Source organism: Pleurodeles waltl, chromosome 5 (assembly GCF_031143425.1).
Source record: "Pleurodeles waltl isolate 20211129_DDA chromosome 5, aPleWal1.hap1.20221129, whole genome shotgun sequence".
NCBI classification, from domain to species: domain Eukaryota; kingdom Metazoa; phylum Chordata; class Amphibia; order Caudata; family Salamandridae; genus Pleurodeles; species Pleurodeles waltl.
In genome coordinates, this window is record NC_090444.1 from 575459884 (window position 1) to 575484371 (window position 24488).

The following is a 24488-nucleotide window of genomic DNA, read 5'->3' on the forward strand; positions in this document are numbered from 1 at the left end:
ACTTGTGGGAAGAGTTTAAAGTGGTCCTGTGGGGGACAATAGATTGCAGGATGAGTGGGCCTAAAAATGTAGAGAGAGCAGGAGTGTTGGACGCTTGAGGAGAAACTAACGCACGTTGAGGCAGAATACAAGGAAGACCCAACTAAAGAATGTGATGGGGTTGATCAGGAGGGAATATATCACTCTGGCAAGACAGGAAGCGAGAGCACACTTTTGCGCCAACCAGGGTCAGCCACCCAGGGTTGCCTCTACGAGGTTGGTAACAAACCAGGTAAACTTCTTGCATGGATAGGCAAGAAGTATTTCCTGATAGTGACTTTCTATAAAGCTTTGTCTCAAGTCTCCCTACATTGACATAAACAGCTAGATCCAAAAAATGTACCTCACTCTTGCTAAGTGAGCTAGTGAAGTGTAGGTTTAGTGTATTGTTGATTTTTCTGAAAAATTGCTTGGCTTCTTCTAATGGGCCCTTTCATACTGCAAACACATCAATTACAAATCAACACCAAAAATACCACATTTTTCGTCCATTCAGCATGATATTCATTTGAAGCACATGCTCCTCCCACCAACTCGTATGCAATTTAGCATAGTTGGGGGTGAAGCACATGTTCACTGCTGTACCTCTCAACTGATTGAAATTCCTTGTTTAAAAGGAACTAGTCATTTTCCAAACATCTACGGGTCATTGTGAATGATATTCTAGTGTGGCTCCACAATCTTATTGATCTGGTGCTTAATGTTCCATTGCCCTTAGTCCATCCTTGTGATTTATACTAGTGTAAAGTGTAGGTATATCAATGGTAATCAATATATATTCTTCTTCCCAGGGGCTATCAAAAACCTTCTTCAAAAAATCCCCAGTTTCTTTCACATACAAAGGTAAATGTATCACAAAATCTCTTAGGAAATTGCACACTGGGGCTTTTGCACTAGAACTGATGCACGATTCTAAACGTAAAGTCTAAAATGTTAAGTGCAGATGGGCATGACCAAAATAGAAAATGTTGAGAAAATGCACTATTAAAGCTGCGAAAAGAATGCCCATAGAGGACAACTGGGTGGTTTGCACATTGCACTTTAAGGATATTATTGACAGATTTGAGAAAAGGTGTGTATTTTCTTTAATAATGACAAGAAGGTCTAAATAAACAAGTTACTTACCTTTGGTAATGCCTTCTCTGGTAGAGACAAAGACTAGCTGCAGATTCCGTATCTTAGAATTCTCCTCCAAGCGTCAGACTGGATCTGGAAATGTTTTCTCAGCAGTACCTCTGCGCTTCGATAGAGGGCGTTGAGTGACTCAGCAGCATCATCATCCCCGGACATGACATCAGTGGAGTCTATATATTCCCTCCTCCGACAACCTGACGTCAGTTTTTTCAGTGACAAAGCCGCAGAATGCGGAGCCACAGAGAAACTGGCAGTGAAATAGTAAAACAGAGTAACAGTGTATATGCCAACCAGAAAAGAAAAGACACTTAATGAGATGTACAATAACTAGAAAACACCCAAAATCACCCTAAGCGAGACTGAAGAGTACATAGTTCACAAGCGGGGAGGATGGGTGGGTGGATAAGGAATCAAAGATAAGTAACTTTTTTACCGGATAGAGACAACTAGCCACAGATTCCTTATCTTAGAATTAGATACCCAAGCAATCCTCCTTCCCCTCCTCCTGAAGAAAGGGTGCAAACAAATCACACCAGTCTTGCAAAGAAGAACCCGATAACACAGAGGAACAGCCAGGCTAGAGACGGAAAAGGCGAGAGAATGACATAAGTTACTCATATGAACAAATGACCGGCATATCCACTGGGGGAAATGCTAAGTCAGGACTGGTGAGCGAAAGTGACCACAGGAAACTAGGCAGCGACCACACCCATAGGGGAGAGAAAACTGTAAAAATAACAGTCAGAGATATAACCAGAAAACATGTGATAGAACATTTGTAAAAGAGAAGGACAAGCATAAACGTGTTATACACACAACCTCACAGTAAGAAAGAGTACCCCAGCAGAGGCGACATGTGACAAAAACACACTAGCCAAAACAGAACACAATGTCAGGAAAAGAATGAAAAACCTAAAGAGTACAGACAGACCAGCCATGGTTGCCTCAAAAGGAGGAGGGAAAACAGCTCCAGGTCCTAATGGAATAAATAGGGGAAAAACCAGCAAGGCCCTGCACATAAGCGCAAAGTACAGACATACACAAGCAAAGGTATGAGAGAAAGTCAAAGATAGAACACTGAAGAGGAACTGGAATGACAAGGTAAAAGAAAACCAAGGTTCCGTGTGAATCCAGAGCAAACATTTAATGTGAGAAATGAATTGAAGGGGAACAAAATAGCCCAGACAATGACAACAGTTTTTAAAACAAGGAAGCAGCCTGAGATGGGAATCGGAGGCAGAATAAGCATCCGCATACAAAGGAGCCCATATAACTATGCAGCAGAAAAGCACAGAACATTTCGAAAGGAGCATGACCGAAAAGCAAACCAATCATGACAAACTGAAGGAAGACGAGGGCAGGAAAGGAACATGAAATTGGAAACATGTTAAGAGACAAGAGTCTGAAAAGACCTACTCCACAAAAAAACGAAGGTCTATGACCATTCTATGACCATGTCCAAGAAGACTTGTAAGCATGGAAAGACAACCATCGGCCGTGGACAAGTTAGAAAGATAGAAATAAAGCAAGGTGTCAAAAACACCAGATGTATAGGGAAAACAAAGAACTTTCCCTGAGCCAGAAGGATGGAATGTACGGGAAAGAACTGACAATCACTGCTCAGAAATAATAAACAGGTAGATAAGAGACACCCAGGTTCTGTATAGAGGATTACTGCCAGTAATCCTGGATCCTGCTAAATGAGGAAGGAAACAATCCCCGCAGGCATGCACAGAAGGGGACCACACGAAGTGCCGTCAGCAGATCAACCAAGCACATTGGAAGGAAGACCGACAACAGTAAGCAAAAGGAAGCACGCTTCCCAAGCCATCACAATGAACAAGGAGGGTGAGGAAAAAGGCACCAAGCAAGCCATAAAAAGCCTGCATAAGCCAGGGCAGGAAAAGCACCATATCCTTCCAGTCAAAGTGGGGAGAAACTGTGGAATGTGGCACCAGGATGAAAAATCAAAGGACAAGGGATACCCATGTATAGGTCAGAAGGAGGAACGGCACTGCCTCAAGAAGAGGGAGTACAACAAAAGAATTCACAACATCCTGTGGGAAAGAAAGAACCGGTGAACAACAGCACGGGGAAAGCACAAACTCAGGAAGGACCCAAAATGAGCAGGCATGAGGTAAAATGGAAGGAGAGGTGAAGGAAAATGCCACTGTTGGCATGGTCACCCCCCACTTTTTGCCTAGTGTTGTCGTCAGCTTTAATTGGAAGTGTGCTGGGACTCTGCTAACCAGGCCCCGGCACCAGTGTTCTTTCCCCAAAACTGTACGTTTGTTTCCACAATTGGCACAGTATTGGTACACAGTTAAGCCACTTGTAAAAGGTACCCATGGTACCAAGGGCCCTGTGACCAGGGAAGGTCCCTAAGGGCTGCAGCATGTACTATGCCACCCTCTCACTCAGTACATGCACACTGCCTCTCAGCTTGTGTGTGCTGGTGGTGAGAAAATGACTAAGTCAACATGGCACTCCCCTCAGAGTGCCATGCCCACCAACCACTGCCTGTGGCATAGGTAAGTCACCCCTCTAGCAGGCCTTACAGTTCTATGGCATGGTGCACTATACCACAGGTGAGGGGATAGCTGCATGAGCACTATGTCCCTACAGTGTCTAAGTCAATTCTTAGACATTGTAAGTGCAGGGTAGCCATACTGAGTACATGGTCTGGGAGTTTATCATTACGAACTCCCCAGCACCATAATGGCTACTCTGAATACTGGGAAGTTTGGTATGAAACGTCTCAGCACAATAAACCCACACTGATGCTAGTGTGGGATTTATGGAAAAATGCACACAGAGGCGATCTTGGAGATGCCACCTGTATGTTAATCCTACTGCTAGTGTAATCCTGACAGGTCTATGCCACCATGCCACTTCCAAACGAGTTTCTGACCCCATGGAGTAGGTGCCTTTGTGCACTCTGTGGTAAAGAAACAAAGCCTGTCCTGGGTGTAGGTGCTTCACACCTCCATCTGCAGGGACTGTAATACCTGGCGGTGAGCCTCAAAGGCTCAGTCCTGGTGTTACAGTGCCCCAGGGCACTCCAGCCAGAGGAGATGCATTCCCACCTCCGGATAAGCCCCCACTTTTGGCAGCAAGTCCAGAGAGCTAATGAGGAAAAACAAGGAGGAGTCACCCCCGCAGCCAGGACCTCCCTTAAGGTGTCCAGAGCTGAAGTGACTCCTGCTTGAAAAAACCTCCACCTTGCTTTGGAGGATTAGGACCAACAGGGATAGGGATGTGCCCCCCTCCCCAGTGGGAGTGGGCACAAGGAGGTTGTAGCCACCCTCAGGGACAGTAGCCATTGGCTACTGCTCCCTGACCCTAACACACCCCTAAATTCAGTATTTAGGTGTGACCCTGAACCCAGCTCTTCAGATTCCTGACAATTTCAAGAAAGAAGAAGGGCTGCTGAGCTGAAAACCCTGCAGAGAATAGAAGGAGACCACAAGTGACTCGGCCTCAGCCATACCGGCCCGTCTCCTGCTTCAAAAAGCTGCTAAAGAAGATGCAATGCGTTCTGCAGGACCAGCGACCCCTGAAAAGTCTCCAGGGGACTGCCTGCATCACTGAGGACAAAGAAACTCCCATGGACAGCGGGCCTGCCCAACAAGAAGACCAAGAAACCATCTTTAAAGGTACTCTCACCTCACTCCAGAAGCACGAGTCCAAACTACTCTGCACCCGACGCCCCCGACCCATGTCCAGAGAAACCAACTAGTCAGAGAGGATCCCCAGGCGATTCAGACGACGTTTCCACCCTAGGCTGACCTCTCCAGACCCCCACGACGCCGCCTGCAGACGGAATCCCGAGGACCCCCCTGACCGTGACTGCCCAGGACGAAGATATCTGTCTCTTGGAGAAGCACTGCACCCGCAGCCCCCAGGTCCGAGAGAAGCCAACCACCGATGCAAAAACAACCAGCAGGTGGCCCTCATGCTTGCCCAGTCGGTGGTTAACCCAAGACATCCCCCTGTGCCCTGCCTGAAGTGCCAAAGTGACCCCCAGGTACCTCCAGATAGTCTTATTGAGAACCAGACGCCCTGCTTGCACACTGCACCCGGCCACCCCTGTGCCGGTCAGGGTGTGGTTTTTGTGCCTACTTGGGGCCCCTCCAGTGCTCCTTCAAACTCCCCTGGTCTGGCCTCCGATGACACAGGTACTTACCTGCAAGCAGACTGTAACCAGAGTACCACCTGTCTCCATAAGGACCCATGTTACTTTGGCTCCTGTTTGACCTCTGCACTTAACCGGCTCCGTGTTGCTGGTGCTGGGTGTTTGGGGTTATCTTTAACTCCCAACGGTGGACTACCTATGCCACGGAGAATGAACCTGTAAGTTTGTTACTTACCTCAAAAACTGTACTTTACGTACCTCCCCCACCAACTGTTGAACATTGCACTGTGTCCACTTTTAAAATAGCTTTTTGCCATTTTAAAGAAAATTGTGTAAATTGTTGATTCCATTCAAAGTTCTATGTACTGCTATGCAAAGTACCTTTCATTTAATGTACTTACCTGCTAAATGAATCTTGTGGTTCTAGAAATAAATTAACAAAATAATATATTTCTACATAAAAACCTATTGGTCTAGAGTTAAGTCATTGAGTGTCTGTTTTCACATTTTGCTCGTGTGTACAACAAAGGCTTAACACTACCCTCTGATAAGCCTAACTGCTCAACCACAATAAGAGCATTAGTATTATATATATTATTGCCTTAGTCAAGCCTCTTGGGGAACCCCTGGACATACTGCACACCATATCTCATTCTGATATATTATATACAGAGCCAGCTTCCTACAAGAGGAAAGAACCCTCCAGTGGAGAGTACAATGTTAGTATTTTTTATTTTTTTTACATAAAGCACTGTTGCATTGGCTTGCCGGAGACCCATGGTATGGGGAAGCCGGTGCCACTAAAGGTAAGAGATGCTAACAGTGAGCCAGTGCGTAATGGCCATGGTAGAAATGTGAATATCGAAGGTTATGGTAGAAGCGATCAAGAACACCCTGAAAGACAGGGAGCGGAATCTGCAACAAGCATCAACATTTGCCTGTAGTAGAGGAAAACAAGGACAATGTAGAAACCATTGAAAAAATGGGAAAAGAAGCCTTCTTACAAAAAGTAGGCAAGAAATGGCTCCAAAAGAAGTACAACAACAATTTCCCCACACTGTAAGAAAAACAAGGTAAATGTGTAAAGCTCAAAAGAGCGAATGTCCAACCCATTCTCTATATCAACAGAGACCATAGGCGAGATGCTTAGGATAAACAAAAGGAGAGGCCATGTTGTCAGAACGTACAACAAAAAGAGAACCACTCACTGTGGAATGAAAAGGCCAAGAGTAGGCGGAGGGATCTGCCAGTAGAATGGCCAGTTGATAATAGGGCACCCGGCCCGCATCAGAAGAAGAGCTACTACATAACATGCGAGAATCCACCAAATGCAAACAGAACTGAGAGTTGGGACTCACACTGAAAATATACTGAAATATACCGTTATGGGCCCTGGAATCAAAGCCCTGTACAGAGTAGCCTGCGGCAGCAGAAGCACCAGGCTATGCCATGGAACTACAGCACTGCTGAGATGAGCAGCAGCATTGAAAGCGCACAGAGCACCACCAAAGGAAGCACCACAATATGCAACGTGCATAAAAAATAGACCGTAAAGAACAGGAGAGACTCTGAATGGACTCAAAAGTCACAGAGCTGCAAGAAATGCAATAACATGTAACAGAAACAGTTGAGGACTTAACAGGACCCACACCTGAGAGAAAAATGGCGGTGCAAATATATTTGTAACAGAGCAACGTTAAGTCATTAGAAGAGGATGGACATTAGTCCCAATATTGGAACTATGAAAATGGCACAAGGCTGAATCTGCATGTGCCCCAAAAAAGAGACATGCCATGAAATAGCATATCAAGAAGAGCAGCCCGCACCAGAGATGAAAAATTAGAAGCGGATAAGCAAGCCCTGCGACAAATGGCAACAGAGGCAGCCATGACCTGACTAATGGGATCAGTAGAATCCATACTTGAGTGGCTCATAAGTTGAGCAGCATGCTGACCAGCTCTGATCAAAGGCATCAGGGCAGTGCGAACATTCTCAGGGGGTGATGGCAACACACGTTCTACAGAGTCCCAGAGAGTATGAGGAAAAACGGGCTAACACACAGGAAGTGTTGGTGGAACGAAGAGCGGCACTAGAAGAGGCGAAAATACACCTGCCAGCAGCATCCATCTGACTAGAATCCCTGTGCGGCAAGGCAGAGGAATCTTCTCCAAAGTCGGGATGCCCAAAGCAGTCTGGACAACAAACTCACTAGGTGAAGGGTGGTGGCAAAGGCACAAGGGATCTTCCTGTGCCGGGTGATGCCTGTGTGAGATCGGTCCATCAAAGGACTAGAGACAGGCTTATTCCAGACACCAAAGAAGAATGTCCAACAGAGCCTCGCAAAAATGCAGAACAGGTTCAGTGTCGGAATGATACGGAGTAAAAGTTAACAGCCGATCAGTGGATAATTGCACCAAAGGAAGGTGCACGTTGAAAGCTTCAGCCACCCGCCTCAAGACATCTGCGAAGGCAAAGCTGGCTTCTGTCTCCAATCCAAGGGACAACCCGTAAGGGGCCCGAGTAAACGGAGCAAGAGTCTGAGTGAGAGGCACAGATAGTGGATCTAGCACAGGAACCACATCCAAACCACACAGCGCTGCTCCTGTAGTTGGGATCGGCATCAGCAGACGTCGAGAGGGGGAAGCCTCCTCGTTAGCGGCGTCATCTGCCTCCAGGAAAATCAGTATAGGGGTGTCAAGTTGAGGGCTGTGAGGGGGGTCGGGACAACAGGATCAGGCGAAGGAGACGAAGGACGTATGAGGCTGTGCACAAGCACCGATCTGACTCCAAAGTCGGAGTTGAGAGTGTGAACGGACACAGAGGTGGAAACTGCCGGCGAAGACCCCGTCACAGCATTCACCACCTCGATAGAGCCCGAAGGCGCTCCAGAGGGAGGGGAAGAACCAAAGATTAAATGCAGAGACACAAAGTAATGTCGCATTTGGTCCATAATCACCCCAGTGCCGGAATACGGTGAAAGGAAAGGGGTTGACTCGGTAACAGACTCCACAGGAGAACGCAGGGGCGTGATGGTGTCCGGGACGACTTACCCGGAGACGCTCCCTCAAAGACTTCGGCTTCAAACGATGCCAGGCATCGCAGTTGTCGGCATTGCGATGAGACCCCAGACACCATAAAAAGATGGAATGTGGATCCGTGACAGACATCTGCCGGGAAAAGGATCCACAGGGTTTAAATCCAGAAGGCATATACACTATTTAAAAAAAAATTTTTTTACAAATATACCTGAAGATCGGGTAGAAAAAAGGATAAAGGCCCAAGGTACTGGAGAGAACTGATCCCCGTTACTGTGCGGAAAAGAAGAAAATGACATTAGGGAGTGAATATATGGACTCCGCTCACGTAATGTCCGGGAACAACGTCGTTGCGGAGCGCTCGATGCCCTCTACTGATGTGCAGCGGTTCTGCTGAGGAAAAATTTCTGGATCCAGTCTGACGCCTAGGGGAGAATTCTAAGATAAGGAATCTGCGGCTAATTGTCTCTATCAGATAGAAATGTATAAACTACAGAGGTGATTCACACTGTATAACGTGAATTTGAAAGTATGTTCTCTATGTCTACGATGATGCACTTTAAAGCATGTGATCAACAATGGCATCCCTGTTTTGTGAGCAAGGCTGCAGGGCAGCCGAAACGTGTCCGAACTCCAGTAGTACACAAACACTACGAGCACCGTGGCCTGTCAGAATCCTTGTTTAATGGTTTCGTGAGAAGCTGTGATATATATGTTAGGTAGTTATAGTTACGACCTAAGTTCCATAGGAAAAGCTGTTTTTGTTTTGCAAATAACTTTAGCATCGCCTGATAAATCTTCACAAAATTTTCTAAACTAATACGTGAGTCGGTTGAGCTGATGCCTCGAACGTTTCTGGGTGATCTGTCAAGTGGGGGCTGAGAAAAGGGGGGTCCCAAAACAGGTCTTCCCCATTTATTTTTCCATTGGGTCTTTAGAGACCCTACATCCCGAACCACTGAACAGAATTATACTAAATTTGTCAGGAAGCTAAATCTTTTTGCACAGATTGTGCTTTTTGTGATTTGGTGTAAATCCGTTCAGTAGTTTTGGAGCTAATAAAGGGTAAAACATATAGATATCTAGAGGTGCGGATCCACGCGCCTCAGCAAGAATCTCATTGGCTGGCCACAACCTGACAGGGAAGTTGTGGCCTCCATTTTGTTTGATCAGGGAAGCAGTTCCGGGGCTGAAATGTCAGGGCAATAGAGATTATGGGCTCAGGGTACAGGTTCCCTGACCCCCTGGCAATAAATAAGATGTGGTAAAGAATAAGTAATGGGCAGTAAATGCCTAGAGAATCCCCCACCCCCATCTGCCCCCGGGATCCATGGATCCAACCCCGGGCCTCAGCACCTGGTGTAAATTCACAGGTGGATCCGCAGATTTAGCGAAATGTCAAATATATATATATTTTCAACAACCACTCAATCAGCCAGATAAACACTCTCATACCCAGACATTCTCACACCCATTTTTACATCCTGACACTCTCACAACGCAGACACTCACACCCACTTTCACCACTAGACAAACACTCGCACATCCAGACACCCTCTCACACCCAGACACCCTCTCACACCCACTCCCACATCTAGACAGACACTCAGACACAAGACACCCAGACTGACACTGTGACACCCACCCACACACCCTCTCTCTCACACCCACTCTCATAACCAGGCAGACATTCTCACACCCAGACACCCACTCACAGGCAGAAAGACACTCACACCCACTGTGACACCCAGAGAGACACTCTCACACTCAGAGACGCACTCTCACAACCACTCCCATGCAGAGACACTCTCACACTAACAACCAGAGAAACACCGACTGTCATACCCTGAGAGACACAGTCACATCCACTCTCACACCCAGAGACACTAAGACTTACTGTCACAGCTAGAGACCTTGTAACTTTCTGCTGCAGCAGAATGTTGCAGACTGTGCTACCATGGTAGCAGAGCTACAGGAAAATGGGGGTGAGGGGAGGGAAAAGAGAATGACTGGAGTGTGTCTTTGCAGTTGCAGCTCTAGTGGAAAAAATTATTACATTATGTGTAAGTCTGAACAGATTTATTTTTCATCAAACAGGCATATATGGCATAGTTAGAAAATAAACAACAAAAATGAATTTTGTATTCCCGCACAGATCAACGGAGCTCCAAAGGGCGGGGGGAGGGGCTAGTGTGGGGTCCCGTGCTGAGCGTCACAGTGGCCCTTTGGATCTGGCGAAAAACCTTTTTTCTTTTGAGGAGTGTTGGAAAGGGTTAACTAACAGAGCCAGTCATAAGTAGCATAACATACATTTAATATGAAATGGAGCTTGTGATAGGTTTTCTGATTAACATTGAAAGTAAAGTTGAAAAGGTTGCCATTAATGGTTGCCTTGTATGAGAGAGGTGTAACATTCTTCTGCTAGGGTTTTTGCACATTTTCAGTGAAAAGAAATTATAACTGATACTGAAAGACAAACATGCACTCCAACAAGCACACTAAACCGGTACGTGTAGTGAAATGCAGTTTATTTTTAAATGTATTAGTAAAGGCATGAATGTATATAAGGTGAATGAACGTAAGCAGCATGTTGATAAAATGTAAAAAGGAATAGAACTAGGTTTGTGATTAATATAAGAAAAATTAGAAAACTCAAAGAAATAATTAAAGGATTTACTTGGAATTAGAAAAGCTCCTTAAGGAGTCTTCCTCAAATCAAATATTTACTGATTTAGATCTCATCAGATACAACAATTTATTCAGGCATAAAAGTAATTTAAAACATAAGACAACAGTTTCCATATAAATCAGCTGCTAATACATTAATAAAAATTATTTTAAAAATATGTGGAAATTGCGGCACACATTCATTCAGAGGTGATTTTGCTGGAAGAATCAAATCATCCATTTTAATCACACTGTATTCAAAACATATAGTGTAGGGAAATGCCTCCCTTGGCATGGTTACCCCCTAACTTTTTGCCTTTTGTTGATGCCAGTTATGATTGAAAGTGTGTTGGGACCCTGCTAACCAGGCCCCAGCACCAGTGTTCTTACCCTAAACTGTAGCTTTGTTCCCACAATTGGCACAGCCCTGGCACACAGATAAATAAGTCCCTTGTAACTGGTACCCCTGGTACCAAGGACCGTGTGGACAGGAAAGGTCTCTAAGGGCTGCAGCAAGTATTATGCCACCCTGGAGACTCCGGTCAAATTCGAACTCCACAGTTCCATGATGGCTACACTGAAATCTGGGAAGTTTATCAAACTTCTCAGCACAAAAAAATGCACACTGATACCAGTGTGGGATTTATTGCAAAATGCACACTGAGGGTATCTTAGAGATGCCCCCTGCATGCCAGTCCGACTCCTAGTGTTAGGCTGACCAGTTGCTGCCAGCCTGTCACAACCAGACGGGTCTGTGGCCACATGGGGTGAGTGCCCTTGTCACTCTGTGGCCAGGAACAAAGCCTGCCCTGGGTGGAGGTGCTTCTCAGTAATAGGTAGATCGGGCTGAGAAGTAGACTTGAAGAGAACCTCACAACTCATCATAGACGAATTAGTCACATACAGGAGGGTAAAATAATTGACCCATTCATTCTGTGGGATTCGAAGAGCGGTTGATTTCTTTCTACTGCTCATAAATTGGGAAATAAGCGGACAACAACTTTTACTGCTCTTTTGCTGGGCTGCTAGCTGCACGTTAACCCAACACTTATCCCTTATATTCTTATTAAGTTTCCAAACGTATTTTCCTATTTTTCCTTCACAGAGCTTGAATCTCTTTGCCCCTTGTTGGTAAAGGAATTGTAGATGAATAGGTTTATTCAGTTTCCAAGCAATATCCACTTCCTTCAAATCTTTTTTTGGACACAACAAATCAATTTCATTAACAGCTTCTGAGATTATCTTTTCGTAGATCAAGATAGGATTACTTTCTTCAGGTAATTTATAGGACCACGGTAACGTGACTACTGTGTTTAACTTAGATATGTTATCAGTGTTCCAAATAATTCAACCTTGTTTACAAGGAACAAGAGCATCTCCATTTCCTTCTGTTAATTCCCAAGATGATGATGTACTTGTAATTCAAGTGTAGAATATAAAAAAAATGTGGGCGCTGTCTGGCACAAACTCTGTTTTTAAATACAGGTATTTCTGATATAGATCGTAACTGGTTATGATGTAATCAATAGTAGAGAAGCCAATGACCCCCTTTCTAGTAAATGCAGCTACATCCCCATCTGTTTTTCCACTTAGTTTCACACCATTTATTCTGTGCAGTGCTTCCTGTACTATTCTACCACGTTTATCAGCTTTTATCTTTGGGGGAAAGAATGGTTCAGGGATGGATCAGACTTCTTCCAACTACACATTACTACAAGCGTTTATCGCAGCATTAGAGATTTTTGCATTAAAGTCACCCATTGTTATCATTTGGAAATTTCCTCCTTGTAGGAAGTTGGCTCTGTATATACTATTTCAAAGTAAGAGATAAGATAGTGGTAAAAATAGATAATTCTAATGCTCTATTGTGGTAGTGTGGTCGAGCAGTAGGCTTATCAGAGGGTAGTGTTAAGCATTTGTTGTACACACACAGGCTATAAATGAGTAACACACTCAGATTTACTCCAAGCCAATAGCTTTTTATATTAAAAAATATATTTTCTTAGTTTATTTTAAGAACCACAGGTTCAAGATTTACAAGTAATACTTTAAATGTAAGGTATTTCACTTAGATACTTTAGGAACTTTGAATGAAAGCAATATCACATACAGTCTTTGTAAAAATGGCGATAAGCTATTTTCAAAGTGGACACTGCAAAAATAAACAGTTCCTGGCGGAGGTAAGTAAACGTTAGGTTTCCAGGTAAGTAAAACACTTACAAGTCTCAAAGTTGGGGCCAAGGTAGCCCACTGTTGGGGGTTCAAGGCAACCCCAATGTTACCACACCAGCAGCTCAGGGCCTGTCAGTTGCAGAGGTCAAAGAGGTGCCCAAAACACATAGGCTTCAATTGCGAACAGGGGTGCCTCGGTTCCGGTCTGCCAGCAGGTAAGTACCCGCGTCCTCGGGGGGCAGACCAGGGGGGTTTTGTAGGGCACTGGGAGGGGGGGGGGGGAGACACAAACAGGCACAGACAGTACACCGTCAGTGGCACAGGGGCGGCCAGGTGCAGTGTGCAAACAGGCATCAGGTTTTAGATAGAAAGTAATGGAGGGACCCGGGGGTCACTTCAACAATGCAGGCAGGCACAGGGTGGGCTCCTCAGGGTAGCCACCACCTGGGCTAGGCAGAGGGTCGCCGGGGGGTCGCTCCTGCACTGGAGTTCGGTTCCTTCAGGTCCTGGGGCTGCGGGTGCACTGTTGGTTCCAGGCATCAGGGGGAGCCTCTGGATTCTCTCTGCAGGTGTCGCTGTGGGGGCTCGGGGGGTTGTCTCTGGTTACTCACGGGTTTGCAGTCGCAGGGGAGTCCTCGCTGAGGTGTTTGTTTTCTGCAGGTCGACCCAGGGGCGTCGAGTGCAGAGTGGAAAGCCTCATGCTTCCGGCGGGAAACGTGAAGTCTTGAAAGTTGCTTCTTTGTTGCAAAGAAGTTGCAGGATTTTAAACAGAGCCGCTGTTCACTTTAGTTTCTTGGTCCTTGAGTGCAAAGCAGTCCTCTGAGGCTTCAGAGGTCGCTGGTCCTTGTTGGATGCGTCGCTGTTGCAGTTTTCTTCAAAGTTGGGAGACAGGCCGATAGGGCTGGGGCCAAAGCAGTTGTCTTCTCTGCAGGGCTTCAGGTCAGAAGTCCTTCTTCTTGTTAAGGTTGCAGGAATCTAGTTTCCTAGGTTCTGGGGAGCCCCTAAATACTGAATTTAGGGGTGTGTTTAGGTCTGGGAGGGCAGTAGCCAATGGCTACTGCCCTTGAGGGTGGCTACACCCTCTTTGTGCCTCCTCCCTGTGGGGAGGGGGCAACTCCCTAATCCTATTGGGGGAATCCTCCAAACTCAAGATGGAGGATTTCTCAAGGCAGGGGTCACCTCAGCTCAGGACACCTTAGGGGGTGTCCTGACTGGTGGGTGACTCCTCCATGTTTTTCTCATTATATCCTCCAGCCTTGCCGCCAAAAGTGGGGGCAGTGGCGGGAGGGGCAGGCATCTCCACTAGCTGGGATGCCCTGGGGCACTGTAACAAAAGGGGTGAGACTTTGAGGCTCACCGCCAGGTGTTACAGTTCCTGCAGGGGGAGGTGAGAAGCACCTCCACCCAGTACAGGCTTTGTTCCTGGCCACAGAGTGATAAAGGCACTCTCCCCATGTGGCCAGCAACATGTCTGGTGTGTGGCAGGCTGGCAAAAACTAAACAGCCCACACTGGAAGTCGGGTATGTTTTCAGGGGGCATCTCTAAGATGCCCTCTGGGTGTATTTTACAATAAATTGCACACTGGCATCAGTGTGCATTTATTGTGCTGAGAAGTTTGATACCAAACTTCCCAGTTTTCAGTGTAGCCATTATGGTGCTGTGGAGTTCTTGCATGACAGACTCCCAGACCATATACTCTTATGGCTACCCTGCACTTACAATGTCTACGGTTTTGCTTAGACACTGTAGGGGCATAGTGCTCATGCAACTATGCCCTCACCTGTGGTATAGTGCACCCTACCTCAGGGCTGTAAGGCCTGCTAGAGGGGTGACTTATCTATGCCATAGGCAGTGTGAGGTTGGCATGGCACTGAGGGGAGGGCCATGTTGACTTAGTCATTTTCTCCCCACCAGCACACACAAGCTGTGAGGCAGTGTGCATGTGCTAAGTGAGGGGTCCCCAGGGTGGGTACTTCGCGTGGCACGAAGGCAAAATCGAAATGGAGTTCGATCCATCAGGCTTTCCACGCGGTAGGCCCGAACAGGCGCACACGCCCCAAAGGGCGAAATGAAGATTCCAATGGTATTTCCGATTCGAAATCACAGAGCAAGAGGAAACACGCCGAACCTGACAGCAGAAAGAAAACAATCTAACAATGGAGTCGATGCTCATGCGCACTGTAACTGAGAGGAGGAGTCACTCGATCCCGTGACTTCGAAAAGACTTCTTTGAAGAAAAACAACGTGTACCACTCTGAGCCCAACACTAGATGTTGGAAGAGCTATGCATAGTATGTTTATCTGCAGCTACACATGCCATCGAATATATATATATCGATATATATACATACACACACACATTATGTATATATATATATATATATACACACACACACACACACACACAGAGAGAGAGATATTCCCATAAAACCACAGTTATGGTTAAAAAAAAGTACACTAAAATTTGCAAGTTATAAGTTATCCTTACAAACCATACCTTGCACAACAGCCATGCAAACCATACCTTGCACACTAAATGCAATACATATGATCTCACCCTTGAGGTGACAAATGGAATTGTATTTCATTACAATTAGCGTTCTAAAAGAAGACTATAAATTACGTATTATTTACTCAAGTTTGTGTTATTTAATAATAATATTCTTTTAGTTGTTGTTACTTATTGCTACACATATTAGGTCGTAAGCACTGCATGTGGTGTGCGAGCTATGGTTTGTGTGATGGCTGTGCTTCAGCCATGCACAGCGGGGCTTGGCTGCACAGAGTAAATCCAATATGCTACGGCCAGCCAACCGCCCACAGCCTCAAAGGAGAAGCTAACTTTTTTTTACAACTAGGGTTCACAGACCCAGAGGCAGAGTTCACAAACCCATAAAGACTTGTGCACCTCCTGAGGTCTGCTAGCGCTACAAGAGGTTCAGTACGGGTCACAAGTCTACAATGGTTCGCAAACTGTTTCTCGCGGTTTCTGAACACTGTCGGAGGTCCAACAGGGTTTCAAGATCCCTTGCCAGGTGTTCACTGACGCAGAGCAAGGACTAGGATTCGCAATCCTTGCCTCGGCCCGCAAAGCCTACAGTATTTGTTTTCTTTTTACTTTGTATTTGACGGGGGAAATGAACTATTGCCCATATTTCAAGAATCCCTGTCAAATATAGGTTTTATCCCACTGCTTTCAGTGCAATATATTATCTATGCAGATATGCAGTGTTTAATATGCTATTTGTTACCATTGTTGAATGTAGGAAGAGGCCATGACTCGTGCTGCAAAGAATGAAATTGGTCATGTTGCCCTTCCTATCCCTCAACAATGGTAATAAACAGAATATTGTCATCAGTGCGCAAGCATATATAGCTTGAGCAATTCTAAGTGCCTTAGTTATAAAAGCAGGTGTTTAAGAAGAACCAGAGCACAAACTCTTATTTAAGGCTTATGTGCAGGATGATGGAGAAAGTCAAGATTAGGAATTTCTACTGAAATCATATTATGATACTATATCCTAGTCTGCATTTATTTTTACACTTGCTTCAGAAAACATTTTTTATTGGGCCTCATTTATTTTCACTGGCTTTGTATATGCACACAAAGATATTTACCTCCCCTAATGCAATCAAGGTACATGTTATGTCTTTGTACTCTGTGACACAGGGAAGAGAACCCACTTATACCACTGAAAGTTATCAAACCTGTACCTGGTTCAGCTCAAAGTAGCTCCTTATGTCATGATTTAACTTAAAGTTGGTTCAATGTCTTCTCTGTTTTCCTTACATATACGCAGGGTGTGGCTCTTAGGTAGGGGCAGACACATGGTTACTAAGGAGAGCAAAAAAGGCAAGAACCTCTCCTTCAGCTCCAAATGCAATCTGAGGCATGTATGAGGAGGGGAAGGAGAATAAATGTGAAACATCATCATTCATCACCAGTGAACTTTATGTATGATCGGCAGAGGAAGGAAGCGGAGGGGAACGCATCTTTAGACTCTATTGAATGGAGTCAAGGGACAATATCTTATGCTACAAAAAAGGGTCTTGGAAGGATAGGTGATAACGTTGCCTTCTGTGGGTGCGGTAGTGGTGATCTAGCCATGATCAGCCCAGTCATTCTCTATGAAAGCAGACAAATCCTAAATTGCATCTATAATCAGCTAACCACTGTTAGTGAAACCTTGCAACGAGCATCTGAAAAACACCTCACTCCTAAAGGCAAAGTAACCTTTGACCAGCAAAGGCCAACTCAGCAAAATACGGTAACCAGAGTAACAGATTAAAATGCCCTTAAAATATTTTTACTTTATGTTGTAGGCAACAAAGTAGTGTACTATAGGCATTGTTTTAACAAAAACAAATGAGGTTTTGGAAGATGGAGGACAATAATGGTTAATGTCCCGTATAATGCAATAATGTCACTTCTGAGGTCCAGTAACGTCTGCCAACTGCTTAACTTTCGGCCTTGTTGCTCATGATCATGTCACCAGAAATTCTTGATGGAATAATTTAATAGTTATATGTAGGCTTGACAACAGGTAAAATCCATCTTGAATGCCATCTCCCTTTCTCCCATGAAATAATAAAAAGCAAACCTTGCAGCTCCAGGTATTTTTACTATTTTCTATCTGATCGTCACTGGAATCATCAGAGTCTGGATATAAATCACTGTAACTTCCCTGTTAGAAACACATAGAGGAAAACCTTCAGAACAAGAAAGTATTGGCCCAAAAGGAGCAATTTGTTACTATAAATAAAGTTGATTTCAAAGAAGTCTAAAACAAAAAACAAGAACACATTTTTGCTGTTAATAGCATCGCATTACCGTAGACTCTCGACGGATTCTTCGGTTAGGCTTCCCAAGAGACTCAATAATTTCGAGTGCATATAAAAGTTTATGTGCACTTTTAATTCGCAACAAATTCTTCCAACAAGGTCCATCGCCACCCTAAAGAAAAACAAGAATGAGCGAAACGATCAATACTAAAGTCCACTAAAATGAGAGTAATACCTATCCGCTAATAACGTTAAACCTTCAAAAGCTTCCACTGTTTATAACAAAACTATTAACATAGTGATTTAGTGCCACACAAATGAGAAATAACAATACTACAGTATTAAAGATATTGTTATACACCACTAAATAAAACAGTAAATAATAAACAAAAACACATTGTGAAACAGCAATAGTGGTCATAATTGAAAACTTCAATATAACCGCACACTTGTGACAGAGGTTCTCCAATAGTGGTACCTTGTATAAATTCACTTACTGTAGAATATCTTTCACCCATACTGAGCTGGAATACTTTAGTTTAGAAAAACATATAACATAACATCTTTAAGCAAAAGCAATTCAAGGGGGCTTGATTCTACAGCCAGATGAGCTCGCTTCTCTCTTTGCTAGCTTCACAGCATGGCATGGAGTAATATTCAAAAAGTATGTGAATCTATATTGCTGGATAAGGACCCTAATTTACAGACTTGATCACAAGCTGGTCATGGGCACACAGTACACAGCAGGTTTGCACCAGGACCAAGACATATAAGAGAGCACCTTGATTCACAGAGGAAACTTCTCTGTGCTGCTGATCTGCAAGCACATGTTCTAGGATTAATAACCCTCCACAAATTAAATATCAAACAGGTGCCAAGTACTCAGTGAAACACTGTCTTCATGATAGCAGCCCCTGACCGCAACCACATGGATAATGAAATAGCCTCATAGGACAGGCACAGCTATATGGTGCTTGGTCTGACACTCATTCCTGTGTATGGCTTGCAACTGGAAAACCAGACACAGCGCAAGCATGGCCCAAGGCATGACATGCACCTAGACAAGTAATAACTAGCCACCTAAGTGTGTAATGCAAGCTCGGTGTTCTCCACATTAGCACATGAACTGTGCACAACCAGGTGTCCTTCAAAGACTGGACTTATCTATATTGCACTTTATATTGCGAATTTAAGTTTTGGGAATTAGCCTCAAGAATGAAGTCTCAGGAGACAAAGTGCACTAAGGAAGGTGATGTTAATTCATTGAATTCCACAAAGGAAGCACATTGATTACATTACTGGAAACATAAATTAGGGTTCCTTTATGTGAAAAGGTTGTGTGTGGCAGTAACCACATTCTGCTTACCACAAACATTTATTTTCAATTACAGTCCAGCAGAACCTTGAAGATTTCAGAAAAAGAAATATATTACTTACCTTTAACTGCAGTTTTCCAGTTCTGGAATCTTTCATAGATTCACATGTTTGAATCATTCCCCGTCGTTGAGATGGGAGCCCCTGTTACCTTTAAAAAAGTAGTGTCAACACGGACATAACATATAGGCCCTGTGACTTTTGGTTTAGTACCATATCATAGTCATTATGCAAAAAGAGTCTAAACTTAAGGATCAACCAAGCAGGCAACACCACCCTGTAGAACTTTATAGGGACAGACGGTACAGTGCTTTAGATTTTCACAGCACCAGTGCTCACCAGAATAACCGCAATGAGAAAATAAAGGTGAGATTCTCAAGGGAGGTGGGTGGGCCGCATGTGATTCTATGAAAAATGCCAATGCTGGAGAACTAAAGTTACAGGTAAGTAACTTATTCCAATACTGGAACTTTCATAGAGTAACATGCTTGATTCAGAGTAGATAGCCGTATTGAGAACATTTTGCAGTAGATCAATACGACTTGAAACAGTAAAATCTACATATATACATATATGGAAAATGTCACTTACCCAGTGTACATCTGTTCGTGGCATGGGACACTGCAGATTCACATGCTGTGCATTATCCTGCCATCTAGTGTTGGGCTCAGAGTGTTACAAGTTTTTTTTTTTTTAAGAAGTCTTTTCGAGTCACGAGACCGAGGGACTCCTCCCTTTCGGCTCCATTGCGCATGGGCGTCGACTCCATCTTCGATTGTTTTCCCGCAGAGGGTGAGGTAGGAGTTGTGTACATAGTGAAGGTGCCCATGCAATGGAGTAAGTATGTATGTACATAATGTGTATAATAATAGTATATATTTACAAATTTACACGTTTCCTTCAACTTATAACGGCTACAAGCTCCCGGGGAGGCGGGAGGGCGCATGTGAATCTGCAGCGTCCCATGCCACGAAAAGATGTACACTGGGTAAGTGACATTTTCCATTCAATGGCATGTGTAGCTGCAGATACACATGCTGTGCATAGACTAGTAAGCAGTAATCTCCCCAAAAGCGGTGGCTTAGCCTGTAGGAGTTGAAGTTGTCTGAAATAATGTTCGTAATACAGCCTGTCCTACTGTGGCTTGTTGTGCTGTTAACACATCTACACAGTAATGCTTTGTGAATGTATGAGGCGTAGACCATGTGGCTGCCTTACAAATTTCTGTCATAGGTATATTCCCTAAAAAAAGCCATTGTGGCGCCTTTTTTTCTAGTGGAATGCGCCTTTGGTGTAATAGGTAGATCCCTTTTTGCTTTAATATAGCAGGTTTGAATACATTTCACTATCCATCTAGCAATGCCTTGCTTGGATATAGGATTCCCTGCATGAGGTTTTTGGAAGGCTACAAATAATTGTTTTGTTTTGCGAAACTGTTTTGTTCTGTCAATGTAATACATTAGTGCTCTTTTGATGTCTAACATATGTAAGGCTCTTTTTGCTACTGAGTCTGGTTGTGAAAAAAAGACTGGGAGTTCCACTGTTTGGTTTAGATGGAATGGTGATATAACTTTTGGTAAGAATTTTTTATTTGTTCGGAGAACCACTTTATGTTTATGTATTTGTATAAAGGGTTCTTGTATAGTAAATGCTTGTATTTCGCTTACTCTTCTAAGAGAAGTGATAGCTATCAGGAAGGCTACCTTCCAAGTTAAATATTGCATTTCACAAGAGTGCATGGGTTCAAATGGTGGTCCCATGAGTCGTGTTACTACAATATTGAGGTTCCACGAAGGGACTGGTGGTGTTCTCGGGGGTATGATTCTTTTTAATCCTTCCATAAATGCTTTGATGACTGGGATTCGAAAGAGCGATGTTGAATGTTTAATCTGCAGATAGGCAGATATTGCTGCGAGATGTATTTTAATAGAAGAGAATGGTAGGTTAGATTTTTGTAAGTGTAGTAAGTAACTTACAATGTTTTTTGCAGAAGCATGTAGTGGTTGAGTTTTATTATTGTGGCAGTAGTAAACAAATCTTTTCCATGTGTTTGCATAACAATGTCTTGTAGTAGGTTTCCTAGCTTGTTTAATGACCTCCATACATTCTTATGTAAGGTCCAAGTGTCCAAATTCTAAGACTTCAGGAGCCAGATTGCTAGACTGAGCGATGCTGGATTCGGGTCTGATCTGTTGTTTGTGTTGAGTTAACAGATCTGGCTTGTTTGGTAATTTGACGTGAGGTACTACTGATAGGTCCAGCAGTGCTGTGTACTACGGTTGGCGAGCCCAAGTTGGTGCTATGAGTATTAGTTTGAGTCTGTTTTGACTCAGTTTGTTTACCAGATAAGGAATGAGTGGGAGAGGGGGAAAAGCGTAAGCAAATATCCCTGACAAACTCATCCATAATGCATTGCCCTTGGACAAGGGGTGTGGGTACCTGGACGCAAAGTTTTGGCACTTTGCGTTTTCTTTTGTTGCGAATAGGTTGATTTTTGGTGTCCCCCAACGTAGAAAGTAATCTTGTAGGATCTGGGGATGAATTTGTGTGTCTGTTGATGATCTCGACTGAGATTGTCGGCTAATTGGTTTTGAATCCCTGGGATGTATTGTGCTATTAGGCGAATGTGATTGTGAATTGCCCAATGCCAAATCTTTTGTGCTAAGAGACACAGTTGTGACGAGTGTGTCCCTCCTTGCTTGTTTAGGTAATACATTGTCGTCATGTTGTCTGTTTTGACAAGAATGTGTTTGTGGGTTATCAGTGATTGAAAAGCTTTCAATGCTAGAAACACTGCCAACAGTTCTAAATGATTTATATGCAGTTGTTTTTGTTGAACGTCCCATTGTCCCTGTATACCGTGCTGGTTCAGGTGTGCTCCCCACCCCATCATGGAAGCATCTGTTGTGATCACGTATTGAGGCACTGGGTCTTGGAATGGCCGCCCTTGGTTTAAATTGATAGGGTTCCACCATTGAAGCGAGAAGTGTGTCTGGCGGTCTATCAACACTAGATCTTGGAGTTGACCCTGTGCTTGTGTCCATTGTGTTGCTAGGCACTGCTGTAAGGGCTGCATGTGTAGTCTTGCGTTTGGGACAATGACTATGCATGAAGACATCATGCCTAGAAGTTTCATTACAAACCTCACTTGGTAGTGTTGGTTTGGTTGCATGTTTAATGTTATATTTTGGAAGGCTTGTACTCTTTGTGGACTTGGAGTGGCAATCGCCTTTTGTGTGTCGAGTGTTGCTCCCAAGTATTGTTGTATTTGGGATGGTTGTAGATGTGACTTTTGGTAATTTATAGAGAACCCTAGTTTGTGTAGAGTTTCTATAACGTATTGTGTGTGAAGCAGACACTGTTGTTGAGTGCTGGTTTTTATCAACCAGTCGTCTAAGTAGGGGAATACGTGCATGTGCTGTCTCCTTATATGAGCGGCTACTACTGCAAGGCATTTTGTGAATACCCTTGGGGCTGTTGTTATCCTGAACGGTAACACCTTGAATTGGTAATGCACTCCTTGTATTACAAACCTGAAGTATTTCCTGTGAGAAGGATGTATGGGTATATGGAAATATGCATCCTTTAGATCTAACGTTGACATGTAGTCCTGTTTTTTGAGTAAGGGAATCACGTCTTGAAGTGTTACCATGTGGAAGGGATTTGATTTGATGTAGAGATTCAGAGTTCTGAGGTCTAATATGGGTCTCAACATTTTGTCTTTCTTTGGAATTAGGAAGTACAGGGAGTAGACACCTGTACCTTTTTGATGTTTGGGCACTAGTTCTATTGCGTGTGTTTGTAACAATACTTGAATGTCTAGCTGTAACAGGTCCAAGTGTTGTTTGGACATGTTGTGTGCTCTTGGTGGCACATCTGGTGGGAAATTTATGAATTCTATGCAATATCCATGTTGGATAATAGCTAGGACCCATGCGTCCGTAGTTATGTTTGCCCAGTTGTGGTAGTATGCGGTAAGTCTCCCCCCACTGGTGTTGAGTGGTGGGGGTTTGTGACATTGAAGTCACTGTTTGGATTGAGGGGTTTTAGGGCTTTGGAATTTCCCCCTTGCTTTTGGGAATAGTCCATCCCTGTATGATCCTCTATAACCACCTCTTTGGTACTGGCCCTGATATGTGGGTCTGGCTTGTGAGGTGGAAGGCTCTGTGGTTTGGGAACGAAACCCCCCTCTAAATTGTGGCCTTCTAAAAGTGCCTCTGTTTTGTGGGGAGTAGAGCGCGCCCATGGCTTTGGCCGTGTCTGTGTCCTTTTTGAGCTTTTCGATTGCCGTATCCACCTCCGGCCCAAACAATTGTTCTTGGTTAAACAGCATATTTAGCACAGCTTGCTGGATTTCCGGTTTAAAACCTGAGCTCCGTAACCATGCGTGCCTGCGAATGGTTACCGCAGTGTTCACTGTCAGTGCTGCTCTGTCTGCCGAGTCCATTGCAGACCTTATTTGGTTGTTGGAAATCGCTTGTCCTTCCTCAACAACCTGTTGGGCACGCTTTTGGTGTTCCTTGGGCAAGTGCTGTATTATATGTTGCATCTCGTCCCAGTGTGCCCTGTCGTAGCGAGCCAGTAGAGCCTGCGAATTGGCAATCCGCCATTGATTGGCTGCCTGTGCTGCCACCCGCTTGCCTGCAGCATCAAACTTACGACTTTCCTTGTCGGGCGGTGGTGCGTCTCCTGACAATTGGGAGTTTGCCCTTTTTCTGGCTGCTCCCACGACCACCGAATCTGGTGTCAGTTGCTGTGTTATAAACACAGGGTCCGTTGAGGGAGGTTGATATTTCTTCTCCACCCTAGGCGTGATGGCTCTGCCTTTCACTGGGTTCTGGAACACTCGTTTGGCGTGCTTTAGCATGCCTGGGAGCATTGGCAAACTTTGGTAAGAGCTGTGAGTGGATGCCAAGGTATTAAATAAGAAGTCGTCTTCTATAGGCTCCGCATGCATTGCTACATTATGCAAAGTAGCTGCCCTTGATAACACCTGCATATAAGCCGTGCTGTCCTCTGGTGGTGACGGTCTTGCCGGGTAGCAATCGGGACTGTTGTCTGCGACCGGTGCATCATATAAGTCCCATGCATCCGGGTTATCTTGTGTCATCCCCGTGTGTGTTGGCGACTGCATTATGGGTGTTGCTAC

General features: G+C 44.4%; 1 protein-coding gene across 2 annotated transcripts in view; it reads right to left on the reverse strand.

Moving 5' to 3' along the window:
• The window catches only part of USP34 (ubiquitin specific peptidase 34), a 1940069-nt gene that overhangs the window by 1309231 nt on the left and 606350 nt on the right, over positions 1–24488 (reverse strand). For both annotated transcript variants that reach the window (XM_069234398.1, XM_069234397.1), the window contains 2 exons: positions 18015–18137; positions 17785–17868 (listed from right to left, as the gene is read on the reverse strand). In XM_069234398.1, the coding sequence (XP_069090499.1) occupies positions 17785–17868; positions 18015–18137 (207 nt within the window). The remainder of the gene's footprint in view (positions 1–17784; positions 17869–18014; positions 18138–24488) is intronic.